The sequence below is a fragment of the Copadichromis virginalis genome, linkage group LG15, assembly GCF_057382275.1.
Source record: "Copadichromis virginalis isolate Kocher_CV1m ecotype Utaka linkage group LG15, C_Virginalis_male_GT1.1, whole genome shotgun sequence".
Classification (NCBI taxonomy): domain Eukaryota; kingdom Metazoa; phylum Chordata; class Actinopteri; order Cichliformes; family Cichlidae; genus Copadichromis; species Copadichromis virginalis.
The window spans coordinates 16,062,086-16,080,304 of NC_140632.1; the positions used below are offsets into that span (position 1 = coordinate 16,062,086).

Consider the following 18,219-nt stretch of genomic DNA (forward strand, 5'->3'; position numbering starts at 1 on the left):
CACAGATGCTCTGCCTTTTCACCTTCGAGGCAGGCTCCATTTAAACCAACACCGGCTTCCCAAACAGCCGCAAAAAGTTCACCCTGCAATCAGACTGTGTATCAGTGCGATTAAATGTTCAAAGGTGAAGATTTTCGATGACACAATCAGTATGAGTTTCCAGATTTTGTGTATTTGTGCAGCTTATGGACTGCAAGAGGCAGATTTTTGCATTTTTAAGCATCCAGCAGCAGTGAGTAATTAATGAGTAATTCTGCTGATGAATTTTCATTTTGTAGCCAATGCTGTTGGTGTAAACGACTTCTCTTCTCGAGTTAGACAACACGCTGTGATACCGGACTCTTTCCAATTTAAATTTGCTCAGATATCAAGAGTCTATATATTAAAGCCAAATTTAGCCCGAAATCAAGTCTTCATAGTGAATAAAGGTGCTTTAAGCATTTAATTAATTGGCCCCATATTAATCAACATTTATCATCTCTGCCCAATTTCATTCTACATTTGTCCACTGTGGCAGTCTTTTATCTGCTAGTTAATATTAACTTTTCCTCATAACTCTCAATTACAAGTTCTTGCTCTGAGCTCAATAAGAAACCCCTTTGTGTTTTTCCATAATGCAATCACGTACAACAAGCAAACTAAATAAAAAGTATACATTTTCATGTTTTGGGTTGTTTTTTTATTTATAATCTGATTTTTTTTCTGTTTTCTTTGCACAGTTTACTTCCACGTCCCAGCAGAAAATACCATAATAAATATCAGTTACTGGGCTGTTATCTTGTTTAGTACATATTAAGAAGCCTACTGTGAACCAACTTCCAGTTGTTATGTCATTCTGTGTCTTAAGGAGCGGAAGTGGCCACCCCCTCTGCCAAAAAGGTCAGCCAAGGGGCGTGGCGGTGTGATGCGGGAACGCTCTCTGGACCTTCAGGACCGCCAGCGACAGGAAGCCCGCAGACGCCTCATGGCTGCCAAAAGAGCAGCTTCTTTCAGACAGAACTCGGCCACAGAGAGGGCAGACAGCATCGAGATCTACATCCCTGAAGCCCAGACGCGGCTTTGAGGTCCACGGATTCATCCTCAGCTCCCCTCGTGCACCTCCACTCGACACCAGCACGTGGCGCCACATTCAGCCCCCTTGTGCTGTCAACTATTGTCGCTGCTCATTCATGTTTCCATCTGTTGTAATACCCTGGGTTGTCTCTACTGAATCTACACTAAGCAAATATTTCACCTGTAGAAACCAAAAGTGTCTCCAGAACAGTAAAAACTGGACAACAGATCATTTCCCTCTTGTTTTTTTGGTCATTTGTTTGGCTAATGATGATCTTGGGCCAGCTGAATTGGTGATGACAGTATGGTGTTTATGCACGGATGTGGATATTTAAAATAAGAACAACAACAGCAAAAAAAAAAATTAAAATCAGTTACATTTCTGCCACTTGGAGCGGCTAAAACAGAAATTTGCTTAGTGTAGTTTTAAGACCACAGGGGATTTTTTTTTTCGCCCCCACGAGTTCTGCACCATGACGATTAGTTTATAAAGCCTAAAACAAACATTCATCCTTACTACACCACATCACTGGTTTTTTTTATTTTCCACACCAGCATTTTCTTATACCTCTTTTCCACTTATACAGTGCCAGTGCCAGTTCTGCCTCGGTGCCTTTTGAGAACCAGCCCACATTTTGACAGGTCTGAAAAAACGGCCACTACATCATAGAAGTCACAGCAACAGAAAAGCCTTTGTGGATTGCATATGCCAATTATTGGTGGATTTAATGCAGTAGCCCCCTCCCATAGCCACCGATGGTTCCAGCTTTGGGACAGGCAATTTTACGGCACCTCTGCTTCTTTGGAAATGGACGGAACCAGCTGAAGATTAGGCACCTGGACTGGGCGGGTGGAAAAGGGGTACTAGACTTTTCCATCGTTCCCATTCTTGCACTGTGTTGAGGGTGATGTTATACAGCACTTGCCACATTTAAAAGAAAACACAAAAGTGCAACTTTTTTCTCACCAGCAACAGTGGTCTTGGGCTAAAGCAACCTGTGCGGGGGTGGTTTCCCATAATGATGTCACTTAGCGCGATTGACGAGCCTCTGAAAATCTGTAACTGCTGAAAGAAATGCAGGGGAAGTCATTTCTTCAACGCTTCCCATTAAATTTGAAGTCGGAATAGATGGAGAGTAACAAAAGTTTTGATAGGGTGTTTGGGACCCTTCATATCGATCCAACAATACTTTTCCATGTTTAATCAGGCATGCTGCAGCTGCTGCCCAGTGTTGCTGACTGAGATCTAAAAATATGACTAAAACTCCATCATTTCCACATCCATTCATGTTCATCAAGACTAGACAATTCTACGACATGTAGGTTATTTGCTGCTGGATGCATTTCCATTGCAGAAAAAATATGAATTATTAACAAAACAGAGTTTTACATGGCCCGAAAGAGGTGACTGTATCAAAAAAAAAAAAAAAAAAATGCATTTTGCACCTTATAATATACATGTTTGTATTTCCAAGGGAAATGTAGTTTATGAAGCTCATGCGATATTGTTGCAGTTGAATTGCAAGGACAGATATGGAAAATTTACTACAGAATTTCATACAGTATTACTCTATAGGTCATAGAAATTGCACCTTTTTGTCATATTGTTTCTTTTTTTTCTTCTTAATGGCATTACTGCCATCGCGTAAGGAAATATTGTAATTCTAACACTTTTACTTCTACTTGCAGTATCTATCATATGACCAACGTCACAATCTACAGTAAACATTTAGTATTTCTAGTTAAACCTGTTGTTGGTTGATTTGACAATGTATCTGTCCTAATGACTAAAAGGTGTTCTTTAGCTAACAAACCATTTCTCATAACTCACTGCATCTGACCTTTTTACCAAGTGGCGCATAATGAAAGCCCTTCTGTTCTTATTTTGATCTGCTCACATAGTCTAGGAAAGACAGGTGCAAATGACACTTTAACAATATTCAGTTACTATAGTAAATGGTGCTGCTTTTTACTCTAAAACTGTTGTCCTTTACCCAGTCCTATGTGCACGCACACACACACACACTCAAGGACTTTTTAAACAGAGATTTATTAATATGGTGCCCACCGTCTCTCCGATGACTTGTGGTAGATTGTGACTTTAGAAACGATCATCTTTGCAATGCTCTTGCCCTCAGTGATGTAAATGTGGAGATGGTACGATGGCTTAAGTTCCTTTCGAAACTGCAAAGAGGTCAGGGATATCTGTTTATCGCATGGGAGAGATTACAGGCTTTGACATTCCACCAACCTCAAGCTAAAATCTAATACCGTATGCCCGCCTTGAGCCAAGGGCATACTGCTATAGCTGAAAGTACATAATAATACGCGTCCATATTTTATACTCCCTGACACCTGCGATGCAAGCCCATTCATCCTCATTTGCCAATCTGAACCCCAACTAATGAATACGAATGTTGTTATGGCCACAGGAATGGCACTCAGTAGGGGAGAGCAGTCTGTGTACCATCAGTACTTCTGGGAGGCAGTGAAACATGCTTGTTGTGAGGGATTGTGGGTGTACATCAGTGCTAGAAGACCCTACCTTACCAGATGGCCTTAACCAAAACAGTCGTGAATGTACAGCCTCCGATGATGCAAAAAATAAATAAATAAATATAAAAATAAGATGAAATTCCAACTAAATTGGACAGGGCTGAAGTCACTCTCAAACCTTTTACTTTTTTATTGTATATTTGCTCATCTCAAATTTTTTTTTTTTCTACTTAATGTGACTGATTTAAAGACGAAACAGGGTGTGATAAAATAACAGGAGACACAGAGAGAATTACATCCTCCTACGCTTTTATCAAATTTACGATATCACAAATGTAGTTCACAGTTATTCCAGAAGTGTGAAGTATTGCTGAAAGAAAAGCGCACACTTATCTGTGAAAACTGAAATCGTAGTAGAGCCACTTCACACATGAATGAATATTATAAATTAAGTAAAATAGGATTTAATGAAAGCAGGATGTTTAAAGTAGGCAGATTTATATAGAAAGTAACTGTTTCGCATTTAAACTGAGTAATAAAGGTAATCTGCCATCCAGCTCCTTGTTATCCACATTTGAGTTCAGTGATTTAGTTGATCTAAATGCATATATGTCCCTGCAGGCTGTGTGTCCCACTGTAGAACAAAGAAGAAGGTACAGTAATTTCATCCAAAAGATGACAAGGACTTGGCTTTAATTTCCGAGGAATCAATACAATTTACAGCCAATAATAACACACAGCTTTTAGTGTATTGCAAGAGGGAGGATCCAGTACGTCCTGACTGGTCAGATTTATTTTCCCCTTTTCAAAGAGGAAATCGTTTTTTCATTCATATCCATTTATTTGGGGCTTTTCTTTTTTAATTCATACCGTTCTGTAGTGTTTTTGTTTTGGGTTTTTTGGGGTTTTCAGAGCAGTTGGTTGGTGGAAAGGTGTGGTCTGTCTTTAATTTATTGATGCTATACAGGCTGCAGTTTTCATCCAGCCCGTATTATCACACAGAAACCTTTTCTTTAGCCTCCTTGCTTGGGTTGCATTTGAACATTTTGTCCATTTTTCACATAATATTACAATTTACTACTTTATAATCATTCATACAATTTACCATCTTAGCGTTCATTGCCGTATGCATATAATACACGGTTAAGTGCTTCAATGAACACGTATATTCTCAATTATTACCCCCAAATCTAAGAACTGTGGTGATTTTGTTCATCACTCTTCATTTATTTCGTCTTGGGGGGCTGTCTCCATTTCCATCCTTTAATATCATTTCCCTAGCATCTTCACTCAGTTTTGGTCTGTAGGTTTGGTCTGTTGGTTTAGAAATATGAAAGTCCTCATTTATTTCACTGGTTCCTCCCTAAGTTGCGCCCTTGGAATGATTGGCGACCGTTTCTCTGAATTATGACAACCGTTGATGGGCTATTTTAACAATCCAGCTGCTCTTCCACCTGACTGAAAGTCATGCAAATCAAGTCTACTTCCCACAGACTGAATACTGTGATACCATCTTATGTAGTACTTGATGATATTTAAAGAACTACCTATTGAAAAGAAGCTTTTTTATTTTTATTTGTTGTCCTTTTGTAGCTTTGAGTTACTGTTGCTTGCGGGCTTTTCAACCAGTAAGCTTGAGTAAAATCTACAAAATGACTTTGACGCTTTCTGAACTCGCCACCTTAAAAGAATGGCTTAAAAAAATAAACAGGATTCAGAGTAACGGCCACACGGCATGAATGGGAGGGATGTTTTTGCACCAACTGCATGTCAGGAAGGCTAACGTCAGAAACAAAGATGTCCTCAAGAGTCGCAGGGATGCTAATATAATATATTGTGACAATAACGGCACACATGGTCAGAAATTTAGCTAAAGTGTGTGCTATTGTGGAATAATGCAGGGCTATTGTGTAAACATGGTACCATTTACCCTTCATTTGCATACCATTTCCAATGAAACACATAATATTTGTCTTTCACGTCTCCCAGTTTTTCCCATCATGCTATGAGGGGCTTAGAAGTCTGGCAACTATGTATATGACAAATCCTCAGGTGCCTTAAAGTTTGATTCACATAGGACTGAGTGAATGTTTTTGGGTTGAAGTATGGAAAAAAAGACTGCAACCTGCAAAGGACTGCACCACTAAGAGTGCAAGTTTGTCTGAAATACCTTTACAAGGGCTGGATACCGGGCTGCAGAATTTCAAATGGATTTACATTTATATTTGACTGATTTAGAGGTCCTATTGTAATAAACTTCAGCACAATAAAGTCTAGAGGGTATCAAAGGAGGATTTGCTATTTTGTTTTCCACATTTTCTTTGACAAAGATTCATAGTGACTCGTTTTTATGACATGAGATGAAAAACACACACAAATTGCAGAGAACCAGTGGATATGACAGTGTAAATGCTACACGTCAGAGTGTATGTCACATCCATTTCTGCTAATCATAAAAGATTACTTATTTAATAAGGTCTTTCTTTTAATTCCTCCTAGCTGTGATATTGTAATCTTGGGATGTTTCTGCCATTCTTGGCATTTACGTCTACAGAATCGGGAGACTGACAAAACTTGACCAGCCAAAAACAAAAGGGCAATAGTGTTTTCATACAATGACAGGCAGGCTCACCTACAGCTATTTACCTCATGGTTTAGTGTTTTAGCAAACATGGTTTTAGTAGGAGTAGTTGTGATCTCCACAGGAACACTTTGTCACGCCTGTGTACTATGCAGCAGTATTTCTGTGGGGCGGCAGAGCTTGCAGGCCCTGGTGCAGATCATCTTTCCTTCGCAGAGAGCCGAAAGCACCACGTTCATTGAGCTGTGCACCGCAGGAGCTAAAACACCACGCTGTCATCGCCATCCAGATCCTTTACAGCTCACTCCTCATGACTCAGTTTAGGATTTCTTTTATGCTGATTTCAAAATAATATAGTGTAAACAGAAAGTCGACTAACTTTCAGCAACGCTCTAAAAAAAGATTCACGTGAACATGACGAGTCAGAGTTACTTTGTCGGGGTCACGTTTCCCTGTTTAGTCGCTATTCAAGATAGCTGTTATGCTTTACAGCCTCCATATTTTAGCCTGACATCATATAACAGCTGTCCTGAAGTTAAACCTCAGAGAAGTCTGTATAGGTGCTGAATCAACCAACGCTTCTCCTTGTACTTTTATTTTTCCTGAATTTGCTTTTTTATTTACTTTTTTTTTTGGTTGTTGTTTTATTCTGACAATCAGCAAACACCAAAAGCATCAAAATGCACACACGCATACACACTACAACAGCAGTGTCATTGTATATCCTCAAGATAGCGCCCTGAGTTGCCCTTCTTCATATCTTGGGGATCTTTAAAGTCTCTTTGGACTCCATTTAAAATATCGTTCAATTTTTCTTTTCTCCTTGTTTCCGATACAGTTGCACTGCAAAGATGTCTTTCTATTGCTTGCTCTCTCTTCTCGTAAAACCACGTGACTTTCGATGACATCAGAGCGTCGCCCTGTTGTCGCAAGCCAAACAACCGTCGAGTCACTGTTGAGCACGTTTCACGTCATGCTCCCACGTGTGAGAGTGTGTCTGCTCTTCAAGCAATAAGCCTTATTTAAATATTAGGGATAACTTTTCATTATCTTCTTTAGATTTTTTGACACATCTGTGGGAAGTCGTAGGGGTTTCGGTTCAGCAGCAACCGGCCTGACACTGAGGAAATACACTTTAATGTAGAAAAGTTGACCTTACCACTTTCATTCGTGTCTCCTTTGAAGATGCGAGCAGTTGCTTAGCTTGACCACATAGACTCGAAACAGAGGAAAGAATCTGTGCATGTGAAAAAATAGACTAAAACATCAAACTACAAATATTTGCTATGTTGGTTTGGAATATGACAAGATGTCTTTAGGGGTGCTTGCATTAAGATTTTATGACCTTTAGAGAGACACGGATTGTCTGTTCCCCACAGTCTTTATGCTAAGATAAGCTATCTGCTACCTTCATGCTACCTATCTGCAACTGCAACGAAATAGCTAAAACTGATTCATTCAGAGATCACTCAGAACATTGATTTAAATCCAAAGTGATATAGGTGCTCAACAACCTTGCATTTATATAAGAGCAGAATCAGAATGCAACCAGGGGAGTCGAGTTAACTCAGTGGTGTAGACTGACCTTTTATCTCGGTATTTATAAATTTCACATCAATTGTTTGCAAACCCTCCCCAATCCATCTGACAATCAGTCTGAGTCAAATTGCAGCTGTTTGGAGACTGGCTGCCTCCCGCCAGGCAATCACCTTGCGGTCAGTTGTGAGTAAGAGTGCAACTTCTTGTAGTCAATCTCCGAATACAAAAAAAGAATCAACGCAATCAGTGAGAAAACTAGGAGGATGTTGTCCTGTTTTCCTCTATAGTGACTGAGCTGTTCTACAAACTTGAGAGTGGTACCGTGCTTTTCATCAAACTCTCTTAAACAGTCTAATAATGAATGTCTAAGGCAGCCTTAAAGGTTACGTATTTCCTCTTATGTCATTCAGGTTGTTTTTATTGCTCATTTCAGTGTAACCTCAGTGCCCATCTGTATTATGGGTATGAGTCATAATAAATCATCTGATCAGCTCTAAATATAGACACTTTCAAATTTGTACATTGTCCTAATAGGGTTTTGTTTTGTTGAGTTTCTTTACATTTATGTTGTTTGTTTGTTTGTTTGTTTCTTTTTTTAGTGTCTCATGTTTTATGAGGAGAGAGAACAGTCACTTTTGTTTGCCTTTGGTGGAGAAATGTCTTGTATTGTGGCTGTGGGTAGAAAACATTTTTTTTTAAAAAAGGCCTCTCATGGGTTTTTGGAAAGTGACATGAGAAAAATTTCATAGCATAAAAAGGTTTGTGGTTAGCTTAAAACTATTTTGAAATTGTTAGATATATCAATAATGAGGATAAATATAATGCCAAATATTCAGTATTTGTACAGAAATATACATATATAAATATATATAATATATGCCTAATTTAAATGGAACTATTTTCCACTCTTGACCATATTTTTGTTGTTTAATGTTTCTTTGTCAACATTATTTTATAAGCTCTTCAGATAGCATGCAGGATAGTGAAAATGAATGTATTATTTAGTGTTTCATTGCTGGTCAGTATTACAGCATTCTACAGATCAGTTTGTGTTTGTAGGATTAATTTAAGCTGAATATTTCATTTCTAGACTTTTGTTTATCTATAAATGACTTGTAAACTTTCTTTTATAAATGCAAGGTTTCGAAACAGTTTCAACAGTTTATATCATTTTATTATTTCCCTGCTTATCAATGTGGTTCAGTATACTTTGCCTCTTCTCAGTACTGCTATCAACCATCTGTTGTAAATAATTATGCAAATTAAACTTTTTGAAGAAAACAGCATAGTTGTAAGAGTGCTTTGAGATCTCTCTATGTGTATCAGATGGAGAGGGTGCAGTTGTAGCACAGGTATGTGGCATTTTAGCTCAAAAATCCCACATGGGGTTGTTTATGAAGCAATACAATACAGTTTGCTGGCTAAATATCATGGAAATACGCATCATGCTCCCAGCTTAGTCGCACCTTTTTTGGGTATTGGAAGGTTTGAGCAGTACAGCACCTGCCTGTTCCTGTGCTGCCCAAGCAGTTCCACCTTTAGCTTAAATCATAAAACTTTTTTATCTAAGAAGTATAATGAAAGAGAAGGAACAAAGCACTAAGTAATGTGGGTGGTGGATGTTGAAAAGTAAACATAAAGAATGTTTTTATACTAAATCCTCCTATGGTGCTCCAAGTTGACTTAATTTTGACATATTTTGTCTTTTGTTCATCCAGTGAAAAGTGATTTAAGCTCAAGTCATGAGTAAGTGGCTAAAAAAAAAAAAGCAAAGTTTAACGTGCCAAAAACTGCAGTTCCTCTACTGGCCATTTGCTGCTGGCTCTAAGAGCACGTCAATTCCTATAGACTCCACACTATTTCTTTTTAGTACATGACAATGCTACAATATTTTTTGTAGATATAAACTACAGCTTACTATCAAAATAAATGATATAAAATTAAAGTGATAAGACCATAAATGCCACAAGTGAGTAATTTTAGCCCACTGGTAAGTGGCTGCTATGGGCAACATGACAACATCATAATACCTTGTATAGCTATGAGGCTTCAGGAGCTCAAGCTCATCAATGATTAGTGTGCCATCTCTGCTGGGGTACAGCATAAAATTTTAATCACTTGGAAAACAAACAAACAAAAGAACAAGAACTGGGTGCACAAACGAGTGGCAACTTGCTAAGAGACTTTGAACCAAATAATAGTGTGCTTATGTGCCGAGTTTGATCACGTAGCAAGAGTTTACGGACAGACAGACAACAGTTTTGTGTATTATAAGTTAACTCCATCCATTTGAGTTGACCATGTTGACCAACCTCCCAACAAGAAACTGGACCTCTTGACATTATTGTGGAACAAATAATACGGCCTGCTTTGTGGTCCAAGACGTTTGTGTGTCAGTTTTGATGAACAAAATTAAGTTATTTTATTAATCTTTCATAATTTTATCAGTCTGTTTCTTAGCACTAATTAGCGGGTATGTGTATGTTCAATTTTCTGCATACAATTTATGCATGCAGCCTTCTAACAAAGCCCACTAACCACTCTGGTGGCAGCCAAAGTATGAATACTGAGGCTTCAAAAGCTGAAGTACAACAGGTGATGTCACAGTAGCCAAGTTTCTGTTTTATATTCAGGAAGAGTGTAGTCATCAAACAGGGCTAATCAAAATGGAAGGTGTGCAGGGGGACTATAAGCACTTAGGTACCTTACAGGTAATAAATGAAATGTCTACAGGTTGGTCTGAATGTATCAGAAGCTGATAATGGTTGAATAAATACAACAACTCTCCAAACACGTCACTTTTAATTAAAGAAGTGGTCTTTATTACAGCAAATAAGCCAAACATTACAGACAAGAATAATTATGAACCATGAATATCAACTCTATAGTCAGACTGGCCTCTCATCCAGACACCAGCTTCAGGGCCATTATTTCAGATTTAAAGAGGAGGAGTCATTGGCCTCTTAAGAAGATTTGTTTCTTAGTTTTCCTTTAAGTGTGTAGTTAAGAGGCTTTACATATTGTGTTCACTTTCTGCTCTCACTGATTTATGCATGTAGCAAAATCCATTGTCGCTAAACATAAAATATGACTGGATTACTATTACACCATGCTCTTCTCTCTCCCTTCTTTGGATCAGACCAAAAATCAGAAGTAACAAAACTGAAGGCTGATGTTCCACCAACAGAATAATGTTCTGTATTCAGTGAAATCTTATATCTATATCTTTATCTTTTTAAAACACCATCTGTCAATACTTGAATTTGAATCCTCCAAAACAAGAGTACAATCTGTATCTTTTTTTATCTACACCAGAACAAATGTTCTGACATTGCATCCATTATCTAAATCTCCACTGTTCACCCAACAATAGAGCCTTTTAGAGCACTCTATTTACAATAACATCCTCATGAGTAGGGCTGCTCTTGCTCCATCAAAGTGGAACATCTGACATGTTATTTACAATAAAGTTCTTTTTTTCTGACTCAGTTTGGTCACAAACAGAAATACATCTGATATTCTGTAAGCTTGTAAAGCCTCACAAAGAAGCATTCTGATGAGTAAAAACACAATGAATCATGGTCCAAAAGGTATTCGGGACACTGTTCGTTCATGAGAACGCATTCAACAAAGCCCTGGGTGCGATCTAAGATGCTGTAAAAATGCTTGTAGCGACAAGAAAATTCAAATGATTAGGCACAATAAAATTTTTTGTATCACAGTCCTGCGTGTTTCACTCACTAAGCCCGTTTATGCATCACTGAGTCAGTGTGTATCCCGGGATAATGGTGAGCAGGATACGAGGATGAAGATAAACAGCTTATCCCGACTAAGACGTTAAGAGGGATAGGCGCTATTATCCAAAATACTCTTTGCATATAAATGCACTGAATTTCTACTGACCACAGACAGCGCAATGGGCTCATACACAAATAAACCACAGTAACATCACAGAGATTCAAGAAGTGAAAACAAAGACAATACTATTGAATTCCACCTAAATACTGAAAAACTACTTCTAAAGCTTTAATATACAGCTTCAATCAGGGGTTCTTAAACTCTTCTTCATGGACCCAAATTGGGCAGATGTAATCTGTTACCTTGGGACCCATTAGGGGCCTCGATAAATCACACTAATACTCTCAAGACTCCAGAGGAAACAGACTTGCAGCCCATTTTGCGTCCCCGTGTGCGGTTTAAGAAACGCTGGTGGGCGAACATGGAATGGAAAATGATTGTTCTTACAAGCAATGCAAGTAAACAAACAATAAATACAAACAATGTGCTTTATCCGTATAGACATATTTACACAAAGTCTTTGGCTTATGAAGAAACATCAGCTACAAAATAATAATATTACAACAAAGAGAAGAGTGTTGGCCACCAGTGCACAAAACAAATGAAGCCTGGGGTCAGGTCACTTCCAATTCTATTCAAGCCATACTGTCAATGGAAACTGTCAGTTAATCTTGCCATCAAAGAATGTGTGATTTCAGTCTTTTCTATGGGCAAATAGGCAGATTTTTTGCCATGTCCAAAATCTCTTTATAATTGCAGTTTGTTTGTTTGTTTTTCCATTTATGTACAGGCTGAATTGAAAGTGCATTGGGCCCAGCCCTGAAAAGAACATGATTCCGCTAATGTCACAGTCTAATGTACAATGCAGACTGCAAAAGTCTAACCAGTAGGTAGGTACATGATACTACAAAAGAAAAGTGATACATAACACACGTTTTAAAACAAAAAGCATAACATAATGTTTGTCAAGTTGCAGCTAAATGAATATTATTTAAAAAAATCTAAAAGTCTAATAATCCCGATGTAAACTTCCTGTTTTTCTTTTGTTTCCTGGTCCTGGTTTTCTTTTGTTTCAAGACTGTGAAACAAGCCTTTCACAGTGTTGTTTTTACTTTATTTAATAAGGACAAAATTATTATTCTTTTTTTCTGTTTTCCAAAAATAATAAACTGCGTGTAACCAATGTTAATAGGTTCATACTTGTTCATAACAATGTACTGACTCAATGTTGGCTAAAGTCATTTGAAAGGTGTGCGGAGCAGAAACAGAACCATTCACAGAGTTTCTCCGGACGTTAACTTTCAGTTGTTCACTTGCTCTCATACAAAAGTGTTGGCTGTATATACTACAAATATCACCATGATGAGACGCCCAATACATTTAAATTAGTCAGAAATTAGCACGAGAGCAGGAATGTCGGGCCACTGAAAACTTTAGCTTGCAGTTTATCAAAAGCTGCTTGCAAGGGAGCGAGCAAGCGAGAGAGAGAGAGACATCTACAGTAGATAGGAAGTACTGCAGCTGAAACAGCACAAAGCATCAAGTCCATGGGAGGTGGCTGTGGTGAGAGGCTAAATGTTTTAAATGGGGCCCGAAGCATACAGGGGCCCGCTGGCACTCAAAAAGCTGTACAATAAGCAGAAAGGAGTGAAAGGAGTAACATCTCCTCCTCCCCATCGCATTTCCTGTTAAAAGTCTAAGCATTTCCCTTTGTTTAACAACCTGTACAAGGAGCCCGTTTCGCTTGCGCCTTTTGTAGAGATGCAAGATGGATGCTACACAACGGCCGCCACAAAGATCGAGACCAAGCAAAGCAAAGGATCAAACACACAAGATGTGAACAGATGTTCTCCGACTCTTCTTCTCCTCATTCTGCTCTTCTGTCCTTCACTTAGGACGACTCGATGAACTCCAATGCCAGGTCGTAGCAGAACCGATACTGTTCCTGCAAACACACACATACACACACATACACCCTTAACTAAACATATGCACTATCACACATTCACTGTTTGACTAAAGTTTGTATTATTATGTGTATAATAGTAATAACAGCATAATGCATTCATGAGCTCTTTATCACTTTGCAGAAAGTGTTTATGGTTAACTCACCGGAGTATCCACCATGTTAGGTTTGCTATTCCTCAAGGTCTTTACAGCGTGGAAAACATCAACCACACTCTGTCTCTTTGCCATCTCGCACACGATACTGCTGGCACAGAACACTCCACTACGCCCACCTCCATTTCTACAAACAAACATAACAGAATACACGATGATACGTCGCAAAAAGCACAATTTAATATTTCATTTGGGGTTTTTCCAACTCTTCTGCAGGGCTGATGCTTTTAATTTCAATGGTAAAAGAAGAGAAACTCTTTGATTTGTGTGCACTCACAGGCAGTGCACAATGGTTCTTCCCTCTCCCTCCTCCCCTTCACGCTGCCACTGGTCAACCTGAAGGATCAGTTTGAGGAAAGAGCGTTTGGACGCGGGGACTTCTCTGTGCCCCGACCATCCCAGGTACTGGAAATGACGAACCATCAAATAGCCTTCCTGAGGCTGGAATAAGAGACAGAATCAGAAAAACTGATTAAGCCATGTCAAAAACTGCAGATCCTCAAATGGCCGCTTGAGGCTAGCGCCAAAAACGAGTCAATCCTGATAGGCACCAATGTTGAAATGTCAGGCCAAACTATTAGAGGAGTTTTAAAACCTTTGGCTCAGTGTCAGACCCACAGGTGATATCACATGCTCACATCCATCTTTTACACTGTAAATAGGTATATATTTTTCCAGCTAATGTTCCCAGTATGTATTTTTTCAGGTAATTGGTTATATGAATTTTAATGACTATAGTGCGTTTTAACATGCTGTATTTTTGTATGGCTATTTAAAACAAGTCGCCTTGAAAATGACACCTTGTATGAGATTGATTCAATGAGATTTACCTGTATAAATAAAGGTGAAATAAAACAATAAATAAATAATAATAGAAACGTAGTATGATTCTGACTGCCCACCCTGGTGAGGTTGCAGACTCTGAAGAGCCGGCTGATAACATCACATTCCATTGAGCAGGACATACATTCCACCTGGACGGGACCGTAACGCAGCATGCCCTCCTCTGGCCAGTACTGAGGACAACCCTGAGAGAGAACAATTACACCATTTAGAAAAACACTGGAACAATTTCAGAAAAAATAGAGACAAATGCAAAAAACCCAAAAAAAAATCCCTGACAATTTTTTGTCCAGACAAAAAATTCTTAAAATGAAATGTGCTTACAAATTTTGGTTAAGAATGTTGGATGTGTGCAGGATTGTTTTCTTCCATCTTTCCTTTACAAGTTTATTAGCTCTAAATAAGCTAATCTTATATAATAAATCCATGATTACTGTAAAAAAGACACAATGCTATGCTAAGAAACACAGCAGAACTTTATGTAAAATACCTGAGCCAGGTCAATCTCATTTAGCATCACCAGACTGGTACATCCATAGTCGTAAACTAGGCGCCAAAAGTCTTTGACAGTGTTGGGCAAAGGATGCTGGGTAACGATGAATGCAGCAGGCTGTCTGTAGCTCTAAAGAGAAGGAGAGAGACAACAAAAGCGATCACCGACAAAGAAGACACTCTTAATGATTCAATCAAGCATTATTAAACTGTGCGTTATTGTTTTTTATTTTTTTATTTTGACTGTCCCACAGTATGTTTCTTTCTCACGTGTGCACATTAAAACACAAACAGCAGAGTAGAGCTGCACAGTATGTGAGACATGGGAAAGCAAGCATAGTTAAAAGGTGACTTTGGTTTGATGATCATGCAGTGGGTCTATTAACTGTGAGGGTTGGGAACATGCACAAGACTACACATAGAGCAAAAACTACATTTGATGGGGTCAGTTAACTTTTTTTTCAGTTAGCTCAGGAAGACAAACTTCTTCAAAGTTCACATAAAAAAAGAATCAAGAACTAACTGGTCTGAATGTGAACTGAACCCACTTTGGCTTAAATGAAAATGTACAGCCAAATGTGTGACGCAGGTGTGACTGCTTGGCGACAGAGAATCTAATGTGAGGGCCGGGCACGGGTTTAGGATTTAGGGTGTGGATGTCGTTCACAAAAATGAATCTGGTGGCAGAACAACACTGAAGCCATGAAACAAATCCAGTATTGGAGACTTGAAGTAAAATCCCATTACCTGGAACTCTTCTGACAGCTTGGTTAGAGAGAGGCCAGAGGTGAGTAACTAAACTTTAAGGTAAACGCCTAAAACTTGACTGAACTCTAGAAATTTTACAGTATTTTGTCCAACAGCTTTGTTGGAGAGAAGCCAGGTTTGTTCCCACAACATGCAAATGTTCACACATTATCAGGAAATTACTCACATACCTACAGCCCACCTCTTACTATCTTTTTCTCACTATATCTTTACTCACAAACCTGATAATAACCTTCTAATGACCTTACCTTAAAACCTTACCTCAAAATTTCTACCTACTCAATGACTTTCTTTTCAAGTCACGGTAAATGGGCAACGCGTTGAGGCAATGTCAACAGTTGCAAACATAAACAACGTTTGAATGGTGGCCAGAGAAAAGCTAGTCGTCTTTTTAGAGGCTGGATTTGTCTCTAGCCTTCTGCTGCTAAAACCACAAACACAGCATCACACAAAGAAGGAAGGGAGTCTGTGTGTGTGTGTGTGTGTGTGTATGTTTTATGTTAGTAAGTTTAAGTGTTGTGTGATATTTTTATCTTCATCATCATTTCAATGTACCTTCATAAAAGTCTGTATCATTTTCAACAAAAATGTGACCGCAGTTTGGGACACCGAGTGTTAAATCTAGTCTTTATATAATTGGCATTAAATATACAGAAATTGTGGTAAGAGTAACACATCAGCCGGTTCTGCTGAAAGTCTTTTTGCACATGTACACACAGTGTGAAATGTCCCAAACTACTCTTGCTTGATGTGTTGAAAATAACACAATCTTCCAGTGTGTTCCAGTAACACATTATTGACTTACATCCATCAGAGCAGCATTGATGTAGTTGCTGCTTTCTCCATCTATTGTGATGAGGAAGGGAAGGCATCTATCTGGAGGAAGGCCATCCATAAAGCGGTTCTTATCTTGGTTTCTAGGCAACAACGCAATGCTGCAGTCTTCTGGCTGTGGCTGAGGAGTCACTGAGTTTAATGTCTGGACAGAGAGAGAAATGTATGATGTACGTTAATTAAAAGTGTCAAAAGATTCAAAGAAGGGCTCCATGAAGATAGAAATAGACCCAAAAGCCAAGCTGGTGGGAAAGAAAAACTTGTGTGCATTAAAAATATTTGGTTTCTGGAAGTCACAAGTCACAAGGTTCAGCACTGCAGAGAAAGAATTTGATGAGTTTGAGTATCCAGAAACTCCACATAATTATATTTTTTGTGTGTTAAAACCCATTCTTTACATCCAGGAGTAGCAGATGACAACAGCAAGTGGTTCCTCTTGATGTAATAATACACAGCAAATGTCTTAATGCCCATATTGTAAAAAGAATTACACAGCAGAACGGGTTAGAGGAGATTTCATTTTAGGACATGAAGTAGGAATTGTTAAAGTTTTGATTACTGAGTTCCATTTAATATTTCAGTACTAGTTTGTGGGTTTTATTAGTATGTTTTTTAACCATTAGTGAGGTGACCTTTCTTGACAGCAGCTATAATTGTCAGTGTTAGGAAGATTTAGTCTGCTGCGATGCCAGGAACAGAACAGAACAATTGTAAATGAAGAGCGCTCTCAGACTCTGAAGACTCTGAAGAGCCCTCTGTGCTGCTTTACCACAGGCTGACACTGGCCTACACGCTCCACTTTGAAAGCTCTGGGCGCAAAGTAACAGATTACAGTTTGATTTTACCTGGAACTCATCCTTCAGATGGGAAGAGTTGGTCTGGGAGTCGATGCGGATCAGCTCATAATAAGCTGCTTTGAACTCGCAGACCGGTATGGCTGTTTCTCCACAAAGACAAGCCTCTAGTATGGCGTCGTGAATGAATATGTACTGCTCCTGAAGACATATATTATAATACACATATTATCACATATTCTGCACATTCATATTTCAACATTAGAAAAATAAGAAATACAGCTTTGTATAAGACAAACAAGTGATGCACACACTGTGAGTGAGTGAAGACTGATGAGAGGTGGAGGGATGGATGACGTGATGACTCTTGGTTAGGTGTACTTCACCTGTGAGTCAGTCCATACTGGCAGTTGTGTTTTTAGATCTTTCAAGCAAGTGACGCCAACTTCAATTCAATGATGAGACACAGACTGACCTGCTTTGGTGAACGGCTGTGAATGTACTTTGTTACAATGGGTCTTATAAGCTGTTAAATTGTTACTCTGTTACCGGCCAATAGTGCAGAATACTTAAGTTGGACATGAAATGTGTCCATGAAAGATTGCATCGACCTGCATTCTGTCTACTCACCAGCCTTCAAGTATGACAAAGAATTTAATAAACTTTTAAAAGTTTGCTTTATGCTCTGACCTACAGGCTGTTCTGAACCATGAAGCTTGAAATTACTTTTGCCCCATTGTTACTGCACTGCTTGATAGTTTATATATATGATCTGAATTACTATTTGTGGTCTTTTTAATAGGAAAAACATTACAAAAATATTAATTTAAAGAATAATAACCACTAAAGTCAAAGAAGGATCCTCTTTGTTTGGATGCATATACATATATATTATCTATA

The 18,219-nt window shown here is 38.6% G+C and overlaps 2 protein-coding genes across 11 annotated transcripts in view; one reads left to right on the top strand and one right to left on the bottom strand.

Moving 5' to 3' along the window:
- The window catches only part of dlgap2b (discs, large (Drosophila) homolog-associated protein 2b), a 110,604-nt gene extending 101,651 nt beyond the window's left edge, over positions 1-8,953 (top strand). Inside the window, exon 14 of the mRNA XM_085433225.1 lies at positions 848-8,953. Within this exon, the coding sequence (XP_085289351.1) occupies positions 848-1,063 (216 nt within the window). The 3' untranslated portion in view covers positions 1,064-8,953. The remainder of the gene's footprint in view (positions 1-847) is intronic.
- Positions 8,954-10,454: 1,501 nt separating this feature from the next.
- ptprk (protein tyrosine phosphatase receptor type K) overlaps positions 10,455-18,219 on the bottom strand; it is a 105,894-nt gene continuing 98,129 nt past the window's right edge. For 6 of the 10 annotated variants that reach the window (XM_085432196.1, XM_085432195.1, XM_085432193.1 and 3 more), the window contains 7 exons: positions 17,371-17,520; positions 16,497-16,670; positions 14,922-15,053; positions 14,491-14,616; positions 13,866-14,029; positions 13,580-13,715; positions 10,455-13,412 (listed from right to left, as the gene is read on the bottom strand). In XM_085432196.1, coding sequence (XP_085288322.1) covers positions 13,359-13,412; positions 13,580-13,715; positions 13,866-14,029; positions 14,491-14,616; positions 14,922-15,053; positions 16,497-16,670; positions 17,371-17,520 — 936 coding nt within the window. In that variant the 3' untranslated portion in view covers positions 10,455-13,358. Of the gene's footprint in view, positions 13,413-13,579; positions 13,716-13,865; positions 14,030-14,490; positions 14,617-14,921; positions 15,054-15,670; positions 15,689-16,496; positions 16,671-17,370; positions 17,521-18,219 lie in introns of all 10 variants that reach the window. The other 4 variants (XM_085432189.1, XM_085432190.1, XM_085432188.1 and 1 more) reach the window with 1 other exon arrangement.